Source organism: Diachasma alloeum, unplaced genomic scaffold (assembly GCF_001412515.2).
Source record: "Diachasma alloeum isolate Michigan unplaced genomic scaffold, Dall2.0 Dall_scaffold_00270, whole genome shotgun sequence".
NCBI classification, from domain to species: Eukaryota; Metazoa; Arthropoda; class Insecta; order Hymenoptera; family Braconidae; genus Diachasma; species Diachasma alloeum.
Window position 1 is genome coordinate 622,160 of NW_021680409.1, and position 15,565 is coordinate 637,724.

Here is a 15,565-nt window from a genome sequence, read left to right on the forward strand (position 1 = left end):
TGAGTGACTCTCTCTAATTTTATCTTTACAATCGACTCCCACTATTAAAGAAAAAATCCTGATTAAAAGGAATAACCACCAGTTCTTTCGACATTATTTTCCTCCTAAACGAAACGTCCCGATTAAAAGGGATAACGGCCCGTAAAACCTGGAAGTTGGATGGCCTCAAAAACACAGAACGTAGAACAGTAGTAGAATAGTATTTTCTTTTGCGTCAATAAATAGGGATATTTTCTGCAATTTTTTTTGTGAAGAAAGTATTGAATAAATTGAATAAATTGTTTAGATTTCAAAACACGCGATATGTAGGAAATTTCACATTTTTATGATTTCGCTTATTTAATAAAAATTATCAAAATTGTTTTTGATAAAGGGGATAATGATGTCACACCCCCTTACAGTTCATTGTTGACTGTGCACTACTTTGGAGATAATAGCAGAGTTTCCGAGATATCCCCGTTTTTTCATTTTTAAAATTTTTTCATTCTTGTACGGACGATAAGTTGAGAACAAATGGGGATAGCAAATTGAAATTTTGTAGGATTATAGCTCTTTCAATAATGAAGGTTGGTATTTTGGATAGGTGAAACAGGCCTTGCAATTTCGGAGATATTTAACCTTTTGTATAAATCTTTTTCATTAAAAGGTTGAATATTTTTCTATAGATAACTTGTACCATGTGGTTACGGTTCTATGCCTGTCACAAGAATAGGGAATTGCTACAAATCCATTTGGAGGGTTACTACCAATGAAATTGATATAAATAAAAAAAAGAAAGGGACTAATGACGCAAAAAGTAACGGTCAGATACATACAGCCGGATAGGCTCGAACTCCTGCTTGTTTTATTACAAAAAATGCAAAAATTTGCAAATATAATTACATGAATAATCCAATAAAAGAAGAATACAATTCCGATAAATATCGTATGGTCTTTGTTTTTACGCCGAGACATTTCCTACACTTTTGTCATAAATAAATTATTGAAATGGATTATTTAGACTTCAAGAAGCTCAAGAAGTGAGAAATTCCACAGTTTTATCGTAACATTTAATTTACAACAAATCAAATTTTTTCACAGGAAGGGGGTAATGACGTCACCCCTATCACACCAATCGAATGAAAGCACGTAAAAAGTAAGCATTCATTTTTATAAAATATAGTATTTTTTATTTTTTATAAATCACGTTCTTCTGGTTTCTTGTAATCAAGTCCTAGAATCCTGAATATGGCCTCCTCACTGTCAACTGGCTCTGGCTCACCAGACACCCCTGAAGAAATAATCAAAACAATCATTATTAAAAACAGAATTATTATTAGAATAAACAGTTTTCTGACATTTTATTCTAAAATCATTCCTTCCGAGAAATATTTTATAAATTCCTTACCTTCGCTTGTTAGACGTCTCAGTGAATATTCATTCAACGTGAATTTCTTCTCCAAAGCATATGCCCTCATGTTTTGATTGAACAGATCACTTCCGGTGAAGTAAAGAACTGCACAGTAATATTGATCACAAGGACAAAGTCTTATGTCCAAACGCCGAAAAGGTCTGGATTCGTCTTTTGGGTGTCTACAAACTCCCTGAAAACGTACGCTCGAATCAATAAAGATGAATAAAATTCATGAAAAAATGGAGATTAATTTCACCATGAATTTCATTGGCCCCAGTGAAATGGTATCTTTTATAAATCCGATTTCTCTCAACCGATCTACAACGTTATTCAGGAGTTTTGTATCTTTCTTCAACTCTTTATCACTTGATGTGAAGCTTGGATGCGTTATCAAAACATCTATATCTCCACTCTCTGATTTTGCTCGTCGATAACTTCCGCATAAACTGATGATATATTTGTCGTCATATTTGAGAATCGTTTCTCGAATGATTTGTTCCAATTCCTCCATCTCAACCCTCGGAATTTTTTTCTCAAAGTCCGCAAAGTATTTCAATCCCAATTTTTGGTGGTGAGTTAGAAGGTTTTCGTGGAGGTAAAGTTCCTCCAGAGTTTTTATTCCTGAATCAACCAACTCTTTCGCTTTGGCAGGACCAATTCCTGATACTCTAGTCAATAAATTTATGGCGATATTATTTTCATCCTTGTTGATCTGAAAATTTGATGAAAAGTTTGTGATCGACTACTTTCTCCAAATTTCATAGAACGAAGCTGAGAGAAATGAACCGAGACATTTACGTAATTGTACAACATCAGACTTGAAAAATTCGATTCACGTTAGGAAGAGTTGAGTAAAATGGACCGTCTTTGGAATAGAAAAACTACGCTATGAATTCTCAGCCAAAAGGGCATGATAACATCTGGAAGACGACTTAAAAAATTTGTGCGTTTCATAGAAACCGGATGAAGCGAGTTAAGGGTAATTAGAAAAGAATTAACAATTTTTTTAAATGTTTAAAAATCCGAAGTGGGAGCGCCGCCATCTTTGCAGTCTCCTGCGACACAGGAAGGGGTGTCTCAGCAAGATGGCAGCGCCCACACCTACCAACCACCTCCTGTGGTTCAACATTTCTTTAAATTATTCATCCCTTTTAGACCATCTCCACCTGGTCTCACGCGGTTCCTAAAAAAGGAGCAAATTTTTCAAGCTTTCTGCGCATTTCAGTAGTTCCTTTTACTCCCGAGACCTATTAAAAATCTCCAGTTTTTTATCAATTGCATAAAAAATTTGATGATATTACATTTTCCAATTTCTGCAGTTTTCCAGTTGTCAAAAATTCATCAATTTTCTTAGCAATTTTTTCACCAATCCCTGGTAATTCCTTAGCTTCATCCCCAGATTTGACTCTGTGAGACAAATGCCCCAAAGTACTTGCAGCTTTTCGATAAGCATTGGCTTTATAAATATTTTTGGTGATGTTACGTTCGTAGTTAGCGAGTTCTGAAAGAATTCCCACATTTTTTATTCCGGAAAAAAGGTTATAAAACAGTCAACAGGGTATATAATACCCTCATTTACCTGTTAACAAGTCGCATAAATCGGAATTGCAGTTATCATCACTGGGTGCCTTTCGTTTACTCATTTTGAATCACAATTATTATATTTATACATAATTTGCGCTGGTAATATTAACCAATATTTTGATTACAACTTCTATACGATGTAAACAACATTGTACACATGCGCGCAATACGATGCGTCGCAGGCGTACTTGGAAGACTTCAATTAAGGGTGCCAAGTGGATTTGAAAAAAGATTCAAAAAAAATTTTTTCTTTCCCTCCATCATTGGAGAAATATGTATTCATCCTTCCGACGAAATTTCAACCCCGCAACCGGAACTAGACATAGAGAAAATAAATGCGGAAAATCCTCTATTTCGCGTGACGAACCTCGAGAAAGCATGGGATCAAATGGGTACGGCGGGTTGAAATATCTCTCTTATTCACCCCGGTACCCCATTGTTTTTTGTCGCCATCACATTGAACACATCATTCCCCATATCTTCAAATTTTTCAATTTTTTCTTGAGTTCCTAGGGGGTTGAAACGTTCAATTTAATCAAAACTCCATAAGAGGCCGTGTATAAGACTGATTTTGTTTATTTAAAAGTTCTCGATATCCATAAGTTCTAAAATTTTAAAATTGTCACCGATGTTCACCATCTGTCTAATACTATTAATTAAAAAAATAATAACTTTGTTGGTGAATGTGAATTTTCAAGGTCATCCTCAAATTCACTTGGCACCCTTAAGTACGATTTTTGCCGCATAGAAATTAATTCATGAAACTTCACATCTCATACAAGGAAATTATTAATAAGCTAGAGTCATTCCAAAGTTTTTGATGAAAAAAACAGAAAAACGTGAATATCTTGAAAACTTTGTATGAACGCGTACATATTTTTTGATTGATTTTGATAGAAGGCATCGAAATGAATATTTTGAAAAAAGAGTAAAATCTATTGTGCAATTTTGATGATATTACACAAAAGTTTTTCAGAAAAAGTCGAATATCTCCAAAACTACCAATGCGATTGATCCCATTTTTCGTCCAAATTTCAAGTTGATATTTCAATTTTTGCACAAACTAGAGTGATTACAAATTTCTTTATGAAAAGACGAACTAACGGAAATATCTCGGAAACTTTGTATGAATGGACGTACATGAGTTATTCCATGCCAAATGAATCAATGGCTGACTCTCACCCTTTTAGGAATTGATCTCGATTTTTTCTACGATTGGAGGGCTAGAAAAACTCTTAAATTTTTTCAGATTTTTTCGACAGCCCATTTCGGAGATATGATTTTTTTCTTTGTTTTTTCGTTTTTTTTTGCGATAACTCGGGTGCTATTCAGCTGATTTGTATTTAGGGTGGATCAAAATTATAAGACGATTTTGGGTAATTTTTTTTCAATCCCTAGGCACCTGCTCATAATACCAAATTTTTTTTTAAATTGAAAAACTTGAATTCTTAAAGCTATGTCACCTTTTATTTTTCTCACTTTTTTTCAGTAATTCTTATAGACAAAACAAGTATTTTGAGCCGTCATTCAAGCTGGGTTTCGTTCTAGATCTATTTTATTTTCCACTTTTTCTTCTCGAAATTCCGCGAATTTGGTTAAAATACCCCGAAACGCCTCCTATTATGCATAAAAAAAAAGTAACATATAAGTATATATTGAAATTCACTTCATACTGTTTATAATCAAAGCCAATCAACGCCATTCTGGGGTATTTTGACCAAATTGGTGGAATTTCGAGAAGAAAAAATTTAAAATAAAATAGATCAAGGACGAAACCCAACTTGCCAAAATACGTGCTTTGATTACAAGAGTTACTGAAAAAAAAGATGAGAAGAATAAAACGTGACATAATTGTGAAAATTCAAATTTTTCAACTTTTTTTTTGAAAATTCGGTATTCTGAGAGCTACTCAAAATATTCTTATAGATGGTAGAGAATAGACAATTTTCAGCCATCATAAATAAAAACCGGTTAAATAGAACCCGAGTTATTAAAAAAAAAAACGAAAAAACAAAGAAAAAATCATGTCTCCAAAATGGGCTGTCAAGAAAATCTGAAAAAAATTAAGAGATAATTTTTCTAGTCTCCTAATCGTAGAAAAAAAATGAAGATCAATTTCCAAGAGGGAACGAATCGAAACGAATATTTTGAAAACAAAAAAATGAATATCAGTCCACTAGTTTGGAAGATATTTGCAGAAAGCGATTTAAAAACGAATCGCTTTTTCTCGAAAACTCGTAGATAGATTGGGCTGAAATTTCGCAGAGTTAGCCCTCATTAAGACCTATAATCTGACAAAATTTAGGATTTTTTGGAACACTTTAGCCATTTAATTATTCAATTTTCTAAAAATTGACCCCCAGAAAGGTGGCGGTGGACATGCTCACATACAGACATGGTCACCAAACTTCGTATTTTTCCGTTTCAGACCATTCCACATCATTTCCAATCAAAATTAGAGAATGTCAAAATTGAACGATTACAATTCTTCCATTCGGAAGCAAAAAAGTTCTAGATAGAATTTTTTAAACAACAATGAACCGACGTTTGGCTAGAATTTCGACTCTAGAATTAATCACCAAGCTCTCACGTTTACTGAATTACTACTTACTATTTTTCCATAATTCCTACAATTTTACTCATAAATCTTTTTCACCACAATCTTCTCTCCAACTCATCACCTATCATAATTCTCAATAATTAGAAATAATCACACGAGAATATAAATTTTGTACGAATATATTTATTTACATCACCTTTCCTCCCAAGAAACGTTGGCGCAATTTTCATCAACTCTCTCCCCCCATCATCAATGAACAAACCTCGCAATAATTACCATAAACTTCTCCAAAATTCTCTAAAACCTAAAATACAATAATGAAGATCCTCCCACTGGACTCGTCCTCTTAGAATCCCCATAAAATAAAAAAAAGTGAAGAATAAATATCGAAGCTCCTCAATTGATGCTTGCTGGATAAGTTGTCAAATCCAGAGTGAGGACCTTGCTCTCCAGACACACCCCGACCTCAGGGCAGATCCCAATGAGAGCATCTGCATGACAGTAAAACTCCTCCTTTAACGAAATGACAATGGTCTGGAGCGAGCTAGTCTTATCCCTGATGTAGCTCGCCACCTTCCCGATATTAGTATTGTCAAGAGCAGCATCGATCTCATCCAGAACGAAGAAGGGAGCCGGTTGGAAGCTATGAATAGCGAACAGGAGAGCCAGCGCAGCGACAGTCTTCTCGCCACCAGACAAATTCGACATCGGTTGAAACCGTTTTCCTGGAGCCACACAATTGTAATTAATTCCGTCGAGATAAGGCTCTTCTGGATTCTCAGGCCCCAGGAAGGCCTGAGCAGACTGATTCTTCGCCAGGCTTTTGTAGATGGGATCAATCTCATTGGCAACGTGTTCGAAACAGGCCATGAACTTGTCGTGCCTCTCCTTCTTCACCTTCTCAAACATGGTCTTTGCCTTCTTCGCTTTCTTCCTGGACTGCTCGAACTCCTCATTAGTCTCCTGGAGTTTCTCCTTAGCTAAATACAGCTTCTGAATGGCCTTCATATTGGGAGCTTGAATCTTCTGAATGCTATTCTGCATATCCTGAATGGCCTTATTCAATTTGTCCGTTGTCTTCTTCACCTCGTCGTCCTCAATGTCCTTTAGATTATCCGACAATGAGGAATAATCAATGGTGATCCTCGCTTCCCTCTCGAACTGCTGAGTATTGTTGGTCGCCAACAAGATCGAGTCACCATTAGTGTCATTATTAGCATCCCCAGCGATGTCCTCCATATTCCCCCTGATCATGGGAATCGCAATGTCCTCGATTTTACACTGCATCAGGATGTTGTGTCGCTCCGCCTTTCTCTGCTCGATCTTACCTTCAATGCTGTTCAACTGCTTCTGAGCAGCCTGAATATCCTTAGCAATGGCCCCCACCTCCCTCCTGCACTTTCCAATCTCCTCCTCCTTCTGATCCACCTCCATCTTCTTGGTGGTCCTCAGGGATTTCAACTCCTCCATCTGCGCCTCATCGTTCTCGATCTCCGATTTTTGATTGGTCTCAGTCTGCTTGGCAGACTCTAGCTTGTCCTCTGCGTCCTGCACGGCTCTCTCCCACCTGAAATTTTATGATTATGAAGCCTTTTCATAGAATTTTAAATTAGGAGGAGGCCACCCTGGAATTTCCCTTGCTTCGCATTAAACCAACATTTTTCGGGAGCAAAATACCTATGGGAGTTTCGAATAATAAAGAAGTTGTGCTAGAAATGACATTTTCTTACTTGCACACACGATGCAAATTTTTTGCAACTAATAAATCTATTTTTGCGACAAAAATTTTTCATCTCAAGGCAGACTGTAAATTGTCCGCACTAGATCTGATTTTTGTGCCAATTTTCAAACAGCAATTTTTTTTATTCAAGCAAGACTTGTTTGAAGAAATGGTTATTTTTCTCTCAGTGCACTACTACTAGGGTGAGCAGAGCAATTTTGTAGTGAAGTGGTAAACTAGGATAAGTGAATTTTTTTGGAAAAATGTTCTATTCCTTGAATCGAAAGTTCTCTCAAGCGTGGTTAAATTTTTGAACTCTTCCCAAAAAGTTCCATTTTTGCCCTCATCCTAGTTTATCATTTCGCTACGGAATTGCTGGACGGTGAAGAAAAATCCAATTTTCGTGGTAGGATCTAAAATAAAAGGACCACCTAAATGGGGATATGATGGCTTCCATACCTTCAATAATGTTATAATTAGCAGAAAAACATTATTTGAAGTGAAAATAACACAACAAAGGATAATTAAACTAAAAAATAGTTGAATACAGCCGAAACCTCTATTTTCTGGACGACTGGGTCATTTTTTTTTATTTAGTAAGTGTCGATCAATGGAAAAAATGATCACATGATTATAGACGAATAATATTCTTGAAAGGTGAAATAATCAGTACAATTGCCATTTTATTCATGGAATACTCAATGCAAGTTGAAATCGTCCAGAAACTAAACCCCGCCCAGAAATTGACCTGGTTATCCTAATACTCCTATTACCTGAGAACATTGCTCTCTGTATCCCTCTGCTTCTCAAAATCCAGTTGATTATATATCCTGTTGCACTGATTCTCAAATTCCATCCTCTTCTTAGCTCGTTCCTGCTGCGACCGAAGTTCCCTCTCTTCGTACTGACGTATATTAGTGACCCCAATCTGCTCGCAGAAGCTCGCGAAGACATCATCTTCAACGTTATTCATCTTCTCTTTGATGTTCTGGATCTCCTGATCGCGTTCTGCCATTGTCTTCTCAATAGCTGCGATCGTGGGAACAAACTTGTCGAGTTCAGTCTGAAGAGCTTCCAGCTCACTCTCCAATTCGTTTATCTGCTTCTTGGTGGCAGCTAGATCACTCTTGTTGTATTTCAACCTAGTCTCCAACCCTCGGATTTGAGACTCGATTGTGTTTAGTTCTGATTCCTTCCTGGATTTCTTCAAGGATTCTCTCAGTTCCTCTGTGAGTTTCTCCTTCTGGGATTTGAGCTGCGCCATCTGCTTTTCGTCCCAGCGTTTAGCTTTCTTGGCGAGATCGAGGGATCCTCCGGAGATTATTCCAGCTTTCTGGTAGAAGGTGCCATCCAGAGCTACGCAGTCGAACCTGAACCAAACGTAAGTTTTTTTTATATCATGTTTTTCAATTACTTCATTACACCGTCTTCACACTGAGAAAAGAAAACTTTCGTCAAGTGATTTTGCACTTGTCCTCAAGTCGAGGACAATTTTTTTATGACAAGAAAGTGTTCTCTCAAACCAAGTCTAGTGGAATCAATTTAGTCGATAGTTTTCTTGTCTCGAATCCAAAATGTTTTTATGCAAAAAACCATTTGATCTGGTTTGAGAAGTCGCTTCTTTATTATGAATCAATTGCCCTAGTTTCTCGAACAAGTACAAAATCTCTTGACGAAAATTGTTTTTTGTTTGCTCAGTGTAAGCTATTTTGCTCTTGAAAATTTTCAGGCATAAATTTCTTGATTGAAGTGAAGATACACTTCTCAAAAAAGTTTTTTCTCCGTGCAGACAATCTTTTAAAAAATAATAATGTATGAAAAATCTGTAAGCTATCCTTCTATAACATGTCAAAAAAATGTAAATATATTGATAAAATTATTACATAATAATAATGCGATAAAATTTTTGGTCTTCAATTTGTAATTTTTGCAATCCATTGCCATTTAGGTAATTTTTTTTTAGTTCTTTCCGCCCTCTTTTTTGCATTATTTGAATTTCTTCTCACTGAAATATTGATATAATACCTCTAATACTTGACGAAAAAATGTGATTCGAAGTTCACACCGACATCAAAGAAGAAAAAAAGACGTTTTCTAACCGATTATACCTTCATGATTCTTTTCCCATTTCCTTTTCATAATAATAATTGGAATCCGACCATAGGAATGAGGCAATATCCTTTTATCATATGGGGGAAAAATAGATTATAAAAATTTTCAGGAATACATGGAGAGATTTTTCTATTACCCGAAAGAGATTTCGAATGACTTTTGTTTTGTGTTTGTTTTCATCACCAAAAACGCTTTTCATTAATCTTTAACATAATGCCTCTCCATTCAATATTGTTACTTGTGAATTAAGGAAAAAAAATATAATAAGAATAAGAATGGATAGAATTAAATTAATCTAATTGTAAAGATGGAGATAGAAAGAAAATAAAGTAAAATAAAATAGTATAAATTAATCTTATATTATATTTTAAAAAAGATGTCGTACCTGGCCTTTTTGTCCATTTCGTAAGCGACTTTGTTGGCGTCCTCTGGCGTCTCGCAGACCAGTGCGTTATTTGTAGCGAAGAGGACAGCCCTCTCGATATCCTTCGGGGAGAAGTGCAGGACATCATAAAGAAGCTTCACCCCTTTGGGCTCTTGGATGTTTCGAAGACGCTCTTTGAGGGGTTTCGCCTGGATGTAGTCCAGGGGGAGGAAGGTTTCCGGCTCCAGGTACTGCTCCTTCAGGTACTGGATGCACTGCCTAGCTGTCTTTTCAGTATCCACGACGATAGCCTCCATGTACTTCCCAAGGACCTTCGTGATTGCCACGTTGTAACGCTTGTGGATGGGCTCGCACATGTTGTACATGCGATCGTAGACCCCTGGGAAGAGTCTCTTAAAATTCTCGACGATCTCAGTTTTCTTCTTCGTACGAGACACCTCGTGTTTGTCGACTTTGGCATCCCCCAGCTGCTCAGAAATCCTCTCTAGTTCTCTTTGGAGATTCTGGATCCTGTCCTTGGAACTGCCGACGTCCGACTGCAGCTCCTGACGCAGTTTCTTCTGGTCCTCGAGGGCGGCCTCAGACGTCCTAATGTGCTCCTCCAATTTCTCGACACGCTTCAAAGCTTCATCTCTCATGTGCCCTTTTTGTTTCAGTTTGTTCTCGATATCAGTTTTTTTACGACTCTCGTTGTCGAGTCTGTCCTGATCAGATTTCTGCTCTCGATTTATTGAATCCAGCATCTGGAGGTAGCGAGCTGATTGCCGACCGGCTTCTTCCTTCAGGCGGTTGTACTCCTTCACCTGTTGAGAATATAAAAATGCATTGATCTATTTCTTTAAATTTGATACACAATTCGTCTGATTAAGAGAATGTATTTTTAAATTGATTGATAAATGAATTTTTGGAGAATGATTTCACGATTTGGATAGATTATGGGAATCTGTGAAGGATGTGATTAAAGTTTCTAGATTAGCTGATCAGGTCAAATAAATAAAACAATTAAACGTGCCCGAAGTAAAAAAAATTAATGAAATGAGAGGAAAACTTTGGACCATGAATTCTCAGTCAAGAGGCGATGGGAAAATCTGAAAGATAACTTGAAAATTTCTTCTTTTCATAAAAACCGAATGAAGCAAGTTGAGGGTGATCTGAAGCGGATGAATTAGTGTGGGAGATGTTTAAAAACACGAGGTGAAAGAACCACCATCGTTGATTTCCCCAATTTTTTGGTGAAGCTCAGAAATTTCCAGAATTTTCTAAAAAATATGTTTCTCAATTTTTTTTAGGCAGATTTTTCAAAAAATTTGGTAGAAAACCCGCTAATTTTCATGAATGTTCCAGCAAATTTGAGACTTTTCTTGAATTTCTCCCTAAACTTTAGAAATTTTTCAATTTTTTAATGTTTTTTTTATTTTTTTAGTTTTTATGTTTTTATGTCAACAACTTTTTTTCCATATTATAGAAAATTCAACAATTTCCTTGATTTTTTTTTGTAGAAAAGTAAAATTTTCTTTAACACCGCTATTTTTTTTTTCATTTTCTAAAAAACGACAATTTTTTCCCATTTATTCAGAAAATTGATCAATTTTTTTCGATTTCACAGAAAAGCAGAGTTTTCCAGGAAATTTATCACTACTAAAAAGAAAATACTTTTATTGTTTTTTGTGATATTGATCAAATTATTAGAGACATCCCAACGCAAAGAAAAATAATCCTGAATATATTACTGATATCGTTAAAATACTGAACATTTCTTTGAATATGATTTATATAAAAGAGTAATAAGAATCAATATTAAAAATATTATTCATTGTAAAAGTAATGAAAATTAATGCAAAAAGTATCATTGATTCCCAAAGCAATGACAAATGATTTGATTCGTAAGAGTATTACCCATTGGCAAAGTCATAGATAATATTGTTAAATTAATTATTATTGAGATGTTATTAAATGACTGATAATATAATGAATTAAGGCCCAGATGGATCATCTTTCGAACTTTATCTCGATTGTTTTTGCATCTTCATAATCTAAAATATATCATAATTTCCACTGGGTTTTATATCATGTAGGTGTCCTTAAGGGTATTATAGCGGGGTCCATAGGTGGAAAAAAAAGCAGAGAATTCAATGAAAATTGCTGAACAGATTATTTGATCCATTTGAAAGCCGTGTGCAAAATGTCAAGATCCCTACTTAAACAATAATAATGGGAATAATTTTTGAAGTTGCTACTTTTACACGCGGTTGAATGGGGCATCGGTAATTTTTGTAAATTTCCTACGTTATCGATAGATCAATAACGTAGGAAAAGCACTAAAATTACTGATGCCCCATTCAACCGCGTGTAAAAGTAGCAACTTCAAAAATTATTCCCATTATTATTGTTTAAGTAGGGATCTTGACATTTTGCACACGGCTTTCAAATGGATCGAATAATCTGTTCAGCAAGTTTCATTGAATTCTTTGCTTTTTTTCCCAGCTAAGGACCCCGCCATAATACCCTTAAAAATTATGATTGCACAATCAAAAAAAGCAGAAAAAACTGAACATTTTCAAAGAGCGTTTCAATAAAGAATAGGAAATAAGTGCGACAGAGAAGAAATTGTAAATGGATAATTTATCATGGCAACTAACGATTTGACAGACATTGGCTACTAAGACAAATGACGGTTAAACAGCCATTAGATATTGTCAATTATTAATTTGCAATTTCCTCCCTATTGAGTTTATTTCCCGATATTATTACCAAAATTCTCTTTGAAAATGTCCATTTTTTATCAGCGTTTTTTTGATTGTGCAATTATAATTTCTGGAGACTTCAGGGCTATATAAAACTGAATAGCAATTGGAGATCATTTCAGATTATCAAAATAAAAAAAACAACCAAGATCACGTGCGAAAGATGATTGACCCGGGCCTGAAATGTGCCTATCCCTAATCATAACTTCCTCATGTCTGCCCCAATGGAATCTACCTGTTCATCCTCAAGCTGAACATCTCGTCCCTGCGACTGAGATTGTCCCGCAATGCTGGCTTCATAAGCAGCTTTGGCTTCCTCCACCTGACGAAGCTCCTCCTGCAATTCATTAATGTCCTTCTTATGGGCCTCATCAGCAGTCCTAGCTTGCGCCAGCGACTTCCTAGCAGACTCCACCTTCTTCAACATATGGGCAACTCGTTCCTTAGCCTTTATGAATGTCGGTCTCTTCTTCGTAATCTCCACTTCGACCTCACGAATGTCCTGCTCGATCTTGGCTAGCTCTCGTGCCAGCTTGCCGGCCTCCTTCTTCTTCTCCTTGAGCGTCTCCTCGGCCTTCTCCTTCTTCTTCTCTATCTTCTCCACCTCGTGCTGCTTCTTCTTGTGTGTGTTCTCCAGATTCTCAATCTCACGCTCGTTGTGGTAGAGGCGGAACAACTGGAGCTCCACCTGCTTCTCCACGTACTCCTCCTTCAGCCGTTGGTACTTTTCAGCCTCTTCCTTCTCCAATTTAGCTTCCTTCCTTTCAGCAGCAAATCCCTTCTTCTTTTGGTACGAGAACTGCGTCTCCTCCTCAGCGCGAAGCATTTCCGTCCTGAGACGTTCGTATTCTGATTTCAAGGCTCCAGAGTTGGAGATCTCCTCGAAGAGGGCTGTCCGCTCCTTCGGGTTCTTCATGGCAATAGACTCCACAGCCCCCTGGAACACCAGGAAGTTCTTGGCTTTGACATTGATCCCCAGGTGCTCGAGTTCGGTGAGGTACACCTGGGAGGTGACCATCGAACCGTTTATCCGGTGCTCTGAGGACGATCCCTGGACCGATCTCATGAAGGACTTCTCGGTGCCGTCCTCAAGCTCGAAGACAGCTGTGACCGAAGCACTTCGGGACACTGGCTTGCCGATCGACGCCCCGTGGATCAACTCACTGAAGCGCTTCACTCGAAGGCTGCTCGTCTTCTCGCCCATCACGAAGGATATCGCGTCCATGAAGTTCGATTTACCTGGGGATGAGAAATTTGTTGATGATTAGGGGCTGAGGGGGGCGCAGGGGGAACGCTTGGGAACATAACCAACCTGACCCATTTGGACCGACCACCGCGGTGAACGACTTCAGGGGGCCGATTATGAGCTTGCCCTTGTAGGACTTGAAGTTCTCGACCTCGATGTGTTTGAGAAACGCCGGCATTCTGCCGAGTTTATCGATTATCACTGGGGATTATGAATTGGCGCCACAAATTTCGGGATCGGGACATCAACACAATTGGAAAAGCCAAACAGAAATAGTGTGAAGGTGGTTCTGGGTCGAGGGGGGTAGTTGGTATGATTGGGGGCGCTGGGGTGTGGGGGCTGGCGCGAAGGTTTGAATGGGCAGAAGCATTTCTAAAAAACTTCGTCAAAAAAAATGTTAAGGACCGGGTGGATTATCTTTCAAATATGATCTTGGTTGTTTTTTTCATGTTAATAATCCGAAATGATCTCCAACTGCTATTCAGTTTTACATAGCCCTGGACTTTCCAAAAATGATGATTGTAGACATTTTCAAAGAGCGTTTTTGAATAATATTGGGAAATAAACCCAATGGGGAGGAAATTGCAAATTAATAATTTTATGTATTTAATGGCTGTCAGATCGTCAGTTACCACGACAAATTATCCATTCACTATTTCCTCTCTATCGAACTTATTTCTTAATCTTTATTAAAAATGCTCTTTGAAAATGTTCAGTTTTTTCTATTTTTTTTTTATTCTACAATAATAATTTTTAGGGACTCCTGCGTGATGATGTAAAATCCAATACAAATTGTGATATACTTTACGTTATGAAGACGGAAAAACAATCGAGATAACATTCGAAATATACTCCACCCGGGTCTTAAATCAACTTTGGGAAAATAAACTTTTGGTTAATTCAACTTTTGTCAAATTAAACTTTCGCCAATGAAAACTTCCGGTTATCTTATCTTTTGTGAGGATATAAGTAAAACATGTCTTTGCGTACGGAATTCTAGAGTTTTGTTATCTATTTTATTCTGGTTCCGTGTGAAAAGAATAATCGATATTTCTCTTTTATTTAATTGAAATGGTATTTTCTGGAGAGGAGGAACTACTCTGAAGTATTTGAGAGGGATTGGTTCGGATGTTGCGCTTTAAATGACTGATTATTTGTTAAATTTCGTAGTGTTGTGGATATGAATAGTTGTGGTATTTATTTCGACATGCTTATGAATTTGTGTCAAATCCCTTGTTATTGAGACTCCATGTTGTTTACTCCACTCTGTTTACTCTACTTTTTTTTTCTTCATTTTGCTATTTTTGTTCGTGGGTATCCATTGAAGCGTTGTTAATGCTCTATTCTAGTGTTTTTTGCATTATTTTCCTGAATTAAAAAAACAAAAAGATCTCAAATTTTTCGAAGTTCAAACTGTTCAAGTTTTTTTTCAAGTTTTTAAAATTATCAAGTTTTTATGACGAAGTTTTTAAAATATGAACCCGAATGGGCTTCGAAATGCGAGAAGAATGAGGAATAGACTTTTTCATCCTGAGAATTACTAGATTTTCGGACGCTCTCAATGAATTTACATATAAATCATCATGTTTTAAGGGAGAAATGTATATCCTCTCCAATGTCAATATCTATCAGAATTTCTCATCATTTTTTTCGAAGATTATTCCGGTCGATGAAGAGAATAAATATTTTCCCTAAATTTCCAGAATGAAAAGATTCATTCTATTTGTGAGAATTCTACTGTTATAAAAAATGGCAGTTTCGTGAAGTTGCTTCATATCAACGTTTGTTTTTATTGTGTCAAAAATACATTATTAAATGATC

The 15,565-nt window shown here is 36.7% G+C and overlaps 2 protein-coding genes across 2 annotated transcripts; both read right to left on the reverse strand.

Annotated features, from left to right (window-relative positions):
* Positions 1-911: 911 nt before the first annotated feature.
* Positions 912-3,133, reverse strand: LOC107037773 (DNA polymerase beta). The gene is made up of 5 exons (XM_015256512.1): positions 2,973-3,133; positions 2,695-2,894; positions 1,650-2,105; positions 1,388-1,583; positions 912-1,270 (listed from the first exon to the last, which is right to left on the reverse strand). The coding sequence occupies exons 1-5, from the start codon at positions 3,034-3,036 to the stop codon at positions 1,176-1,178; spliced, it is 1,011 nt and encodes a 336-aa protein (XP_015111998.1). The 5' UTR covers positions 3,037-3,133; the 3' UTR covers positions 912-1,175.
* A 2,567-nt stretch (positions 3,134-5,700) lies between these two features.
* Positions 5,701-14,000, reverse strand: LOC107037797 (structural maintenance of chromosomes protein 1A). The gene is made up of 5 exons (XM_015256550.1): positions 13,811-14,000; positions 12,734-13,737; positions 9,755-10,557; positions 8,031-8,627; positions 5,701-7,104 (listed from the first exon to the last, which is right to left on the reverse strand). The coding sequence occupies exons 1-5, from the start codon at positions 13,920-13,922 to the stop codon at positions 5,934-5,936; spliced, it is 3,687 nt and encodes a 1,228-aa protein (XP_015112036.1). The 5' UTR covers positions 13,923-14,000; the 3' UTR covers positions 5,701-5,933.
* Between the last annotated feature and the right edge of the window lie 1,565 nt (positions 14,001-15,565).

What these genes read in the sequence shown, in the direction of transcription:
- LOC107037797 (XM_015256550.1), bottom strand. Translation starts at nt 13,922, where the DNA reads ATGCCGGCGTTTCTCAAACACATCGAGGTCGAGAACTTCAAGTCCTAC. An exon ending in GGTCGGTCCAAATGGGTCAG is followed by an intron (nt 13,738 to 13,810) that starts GTTGGTTATGTT and finishes TCTCATCCCCAG; the next exon opens with GTAAATCGAACTTCATGGAC. An exon ending in TTCAGCTTGAGGATGAACAG is followed by an intron (nt 10,558 to 12,733) that starts GTAGATTCCATT and finishes TATTCTCAACAG; the next exon opens with GTGAAGGAGTACAACCGCCT.
- LOC107037773 (XM_015256512.1), bottom strand. Translation starts at nt 3,036, where the DNA reads ATGAGTAAACGAAAGGCACCCAGTGATGATAACTGCAATTCCGATTTA. An exon ending in TTTATGCGACTTGTTAACAG is followed by an intron (nt 2,895 to 2,972) that starts GTAAATGAGGGT and finishes GAATTCTTTCAG; the next exon opens with AACTCGCTAACTACGAACGT. An exon ending in TGGGGCCAATGAAATTCATG is followed by an intron (nt 1,584 to 1,649) that starts GTGAAATTAATC and finishes GTACGTTTTCAG; the next exon opens with GGAGTTTGTAGACACCCAAA.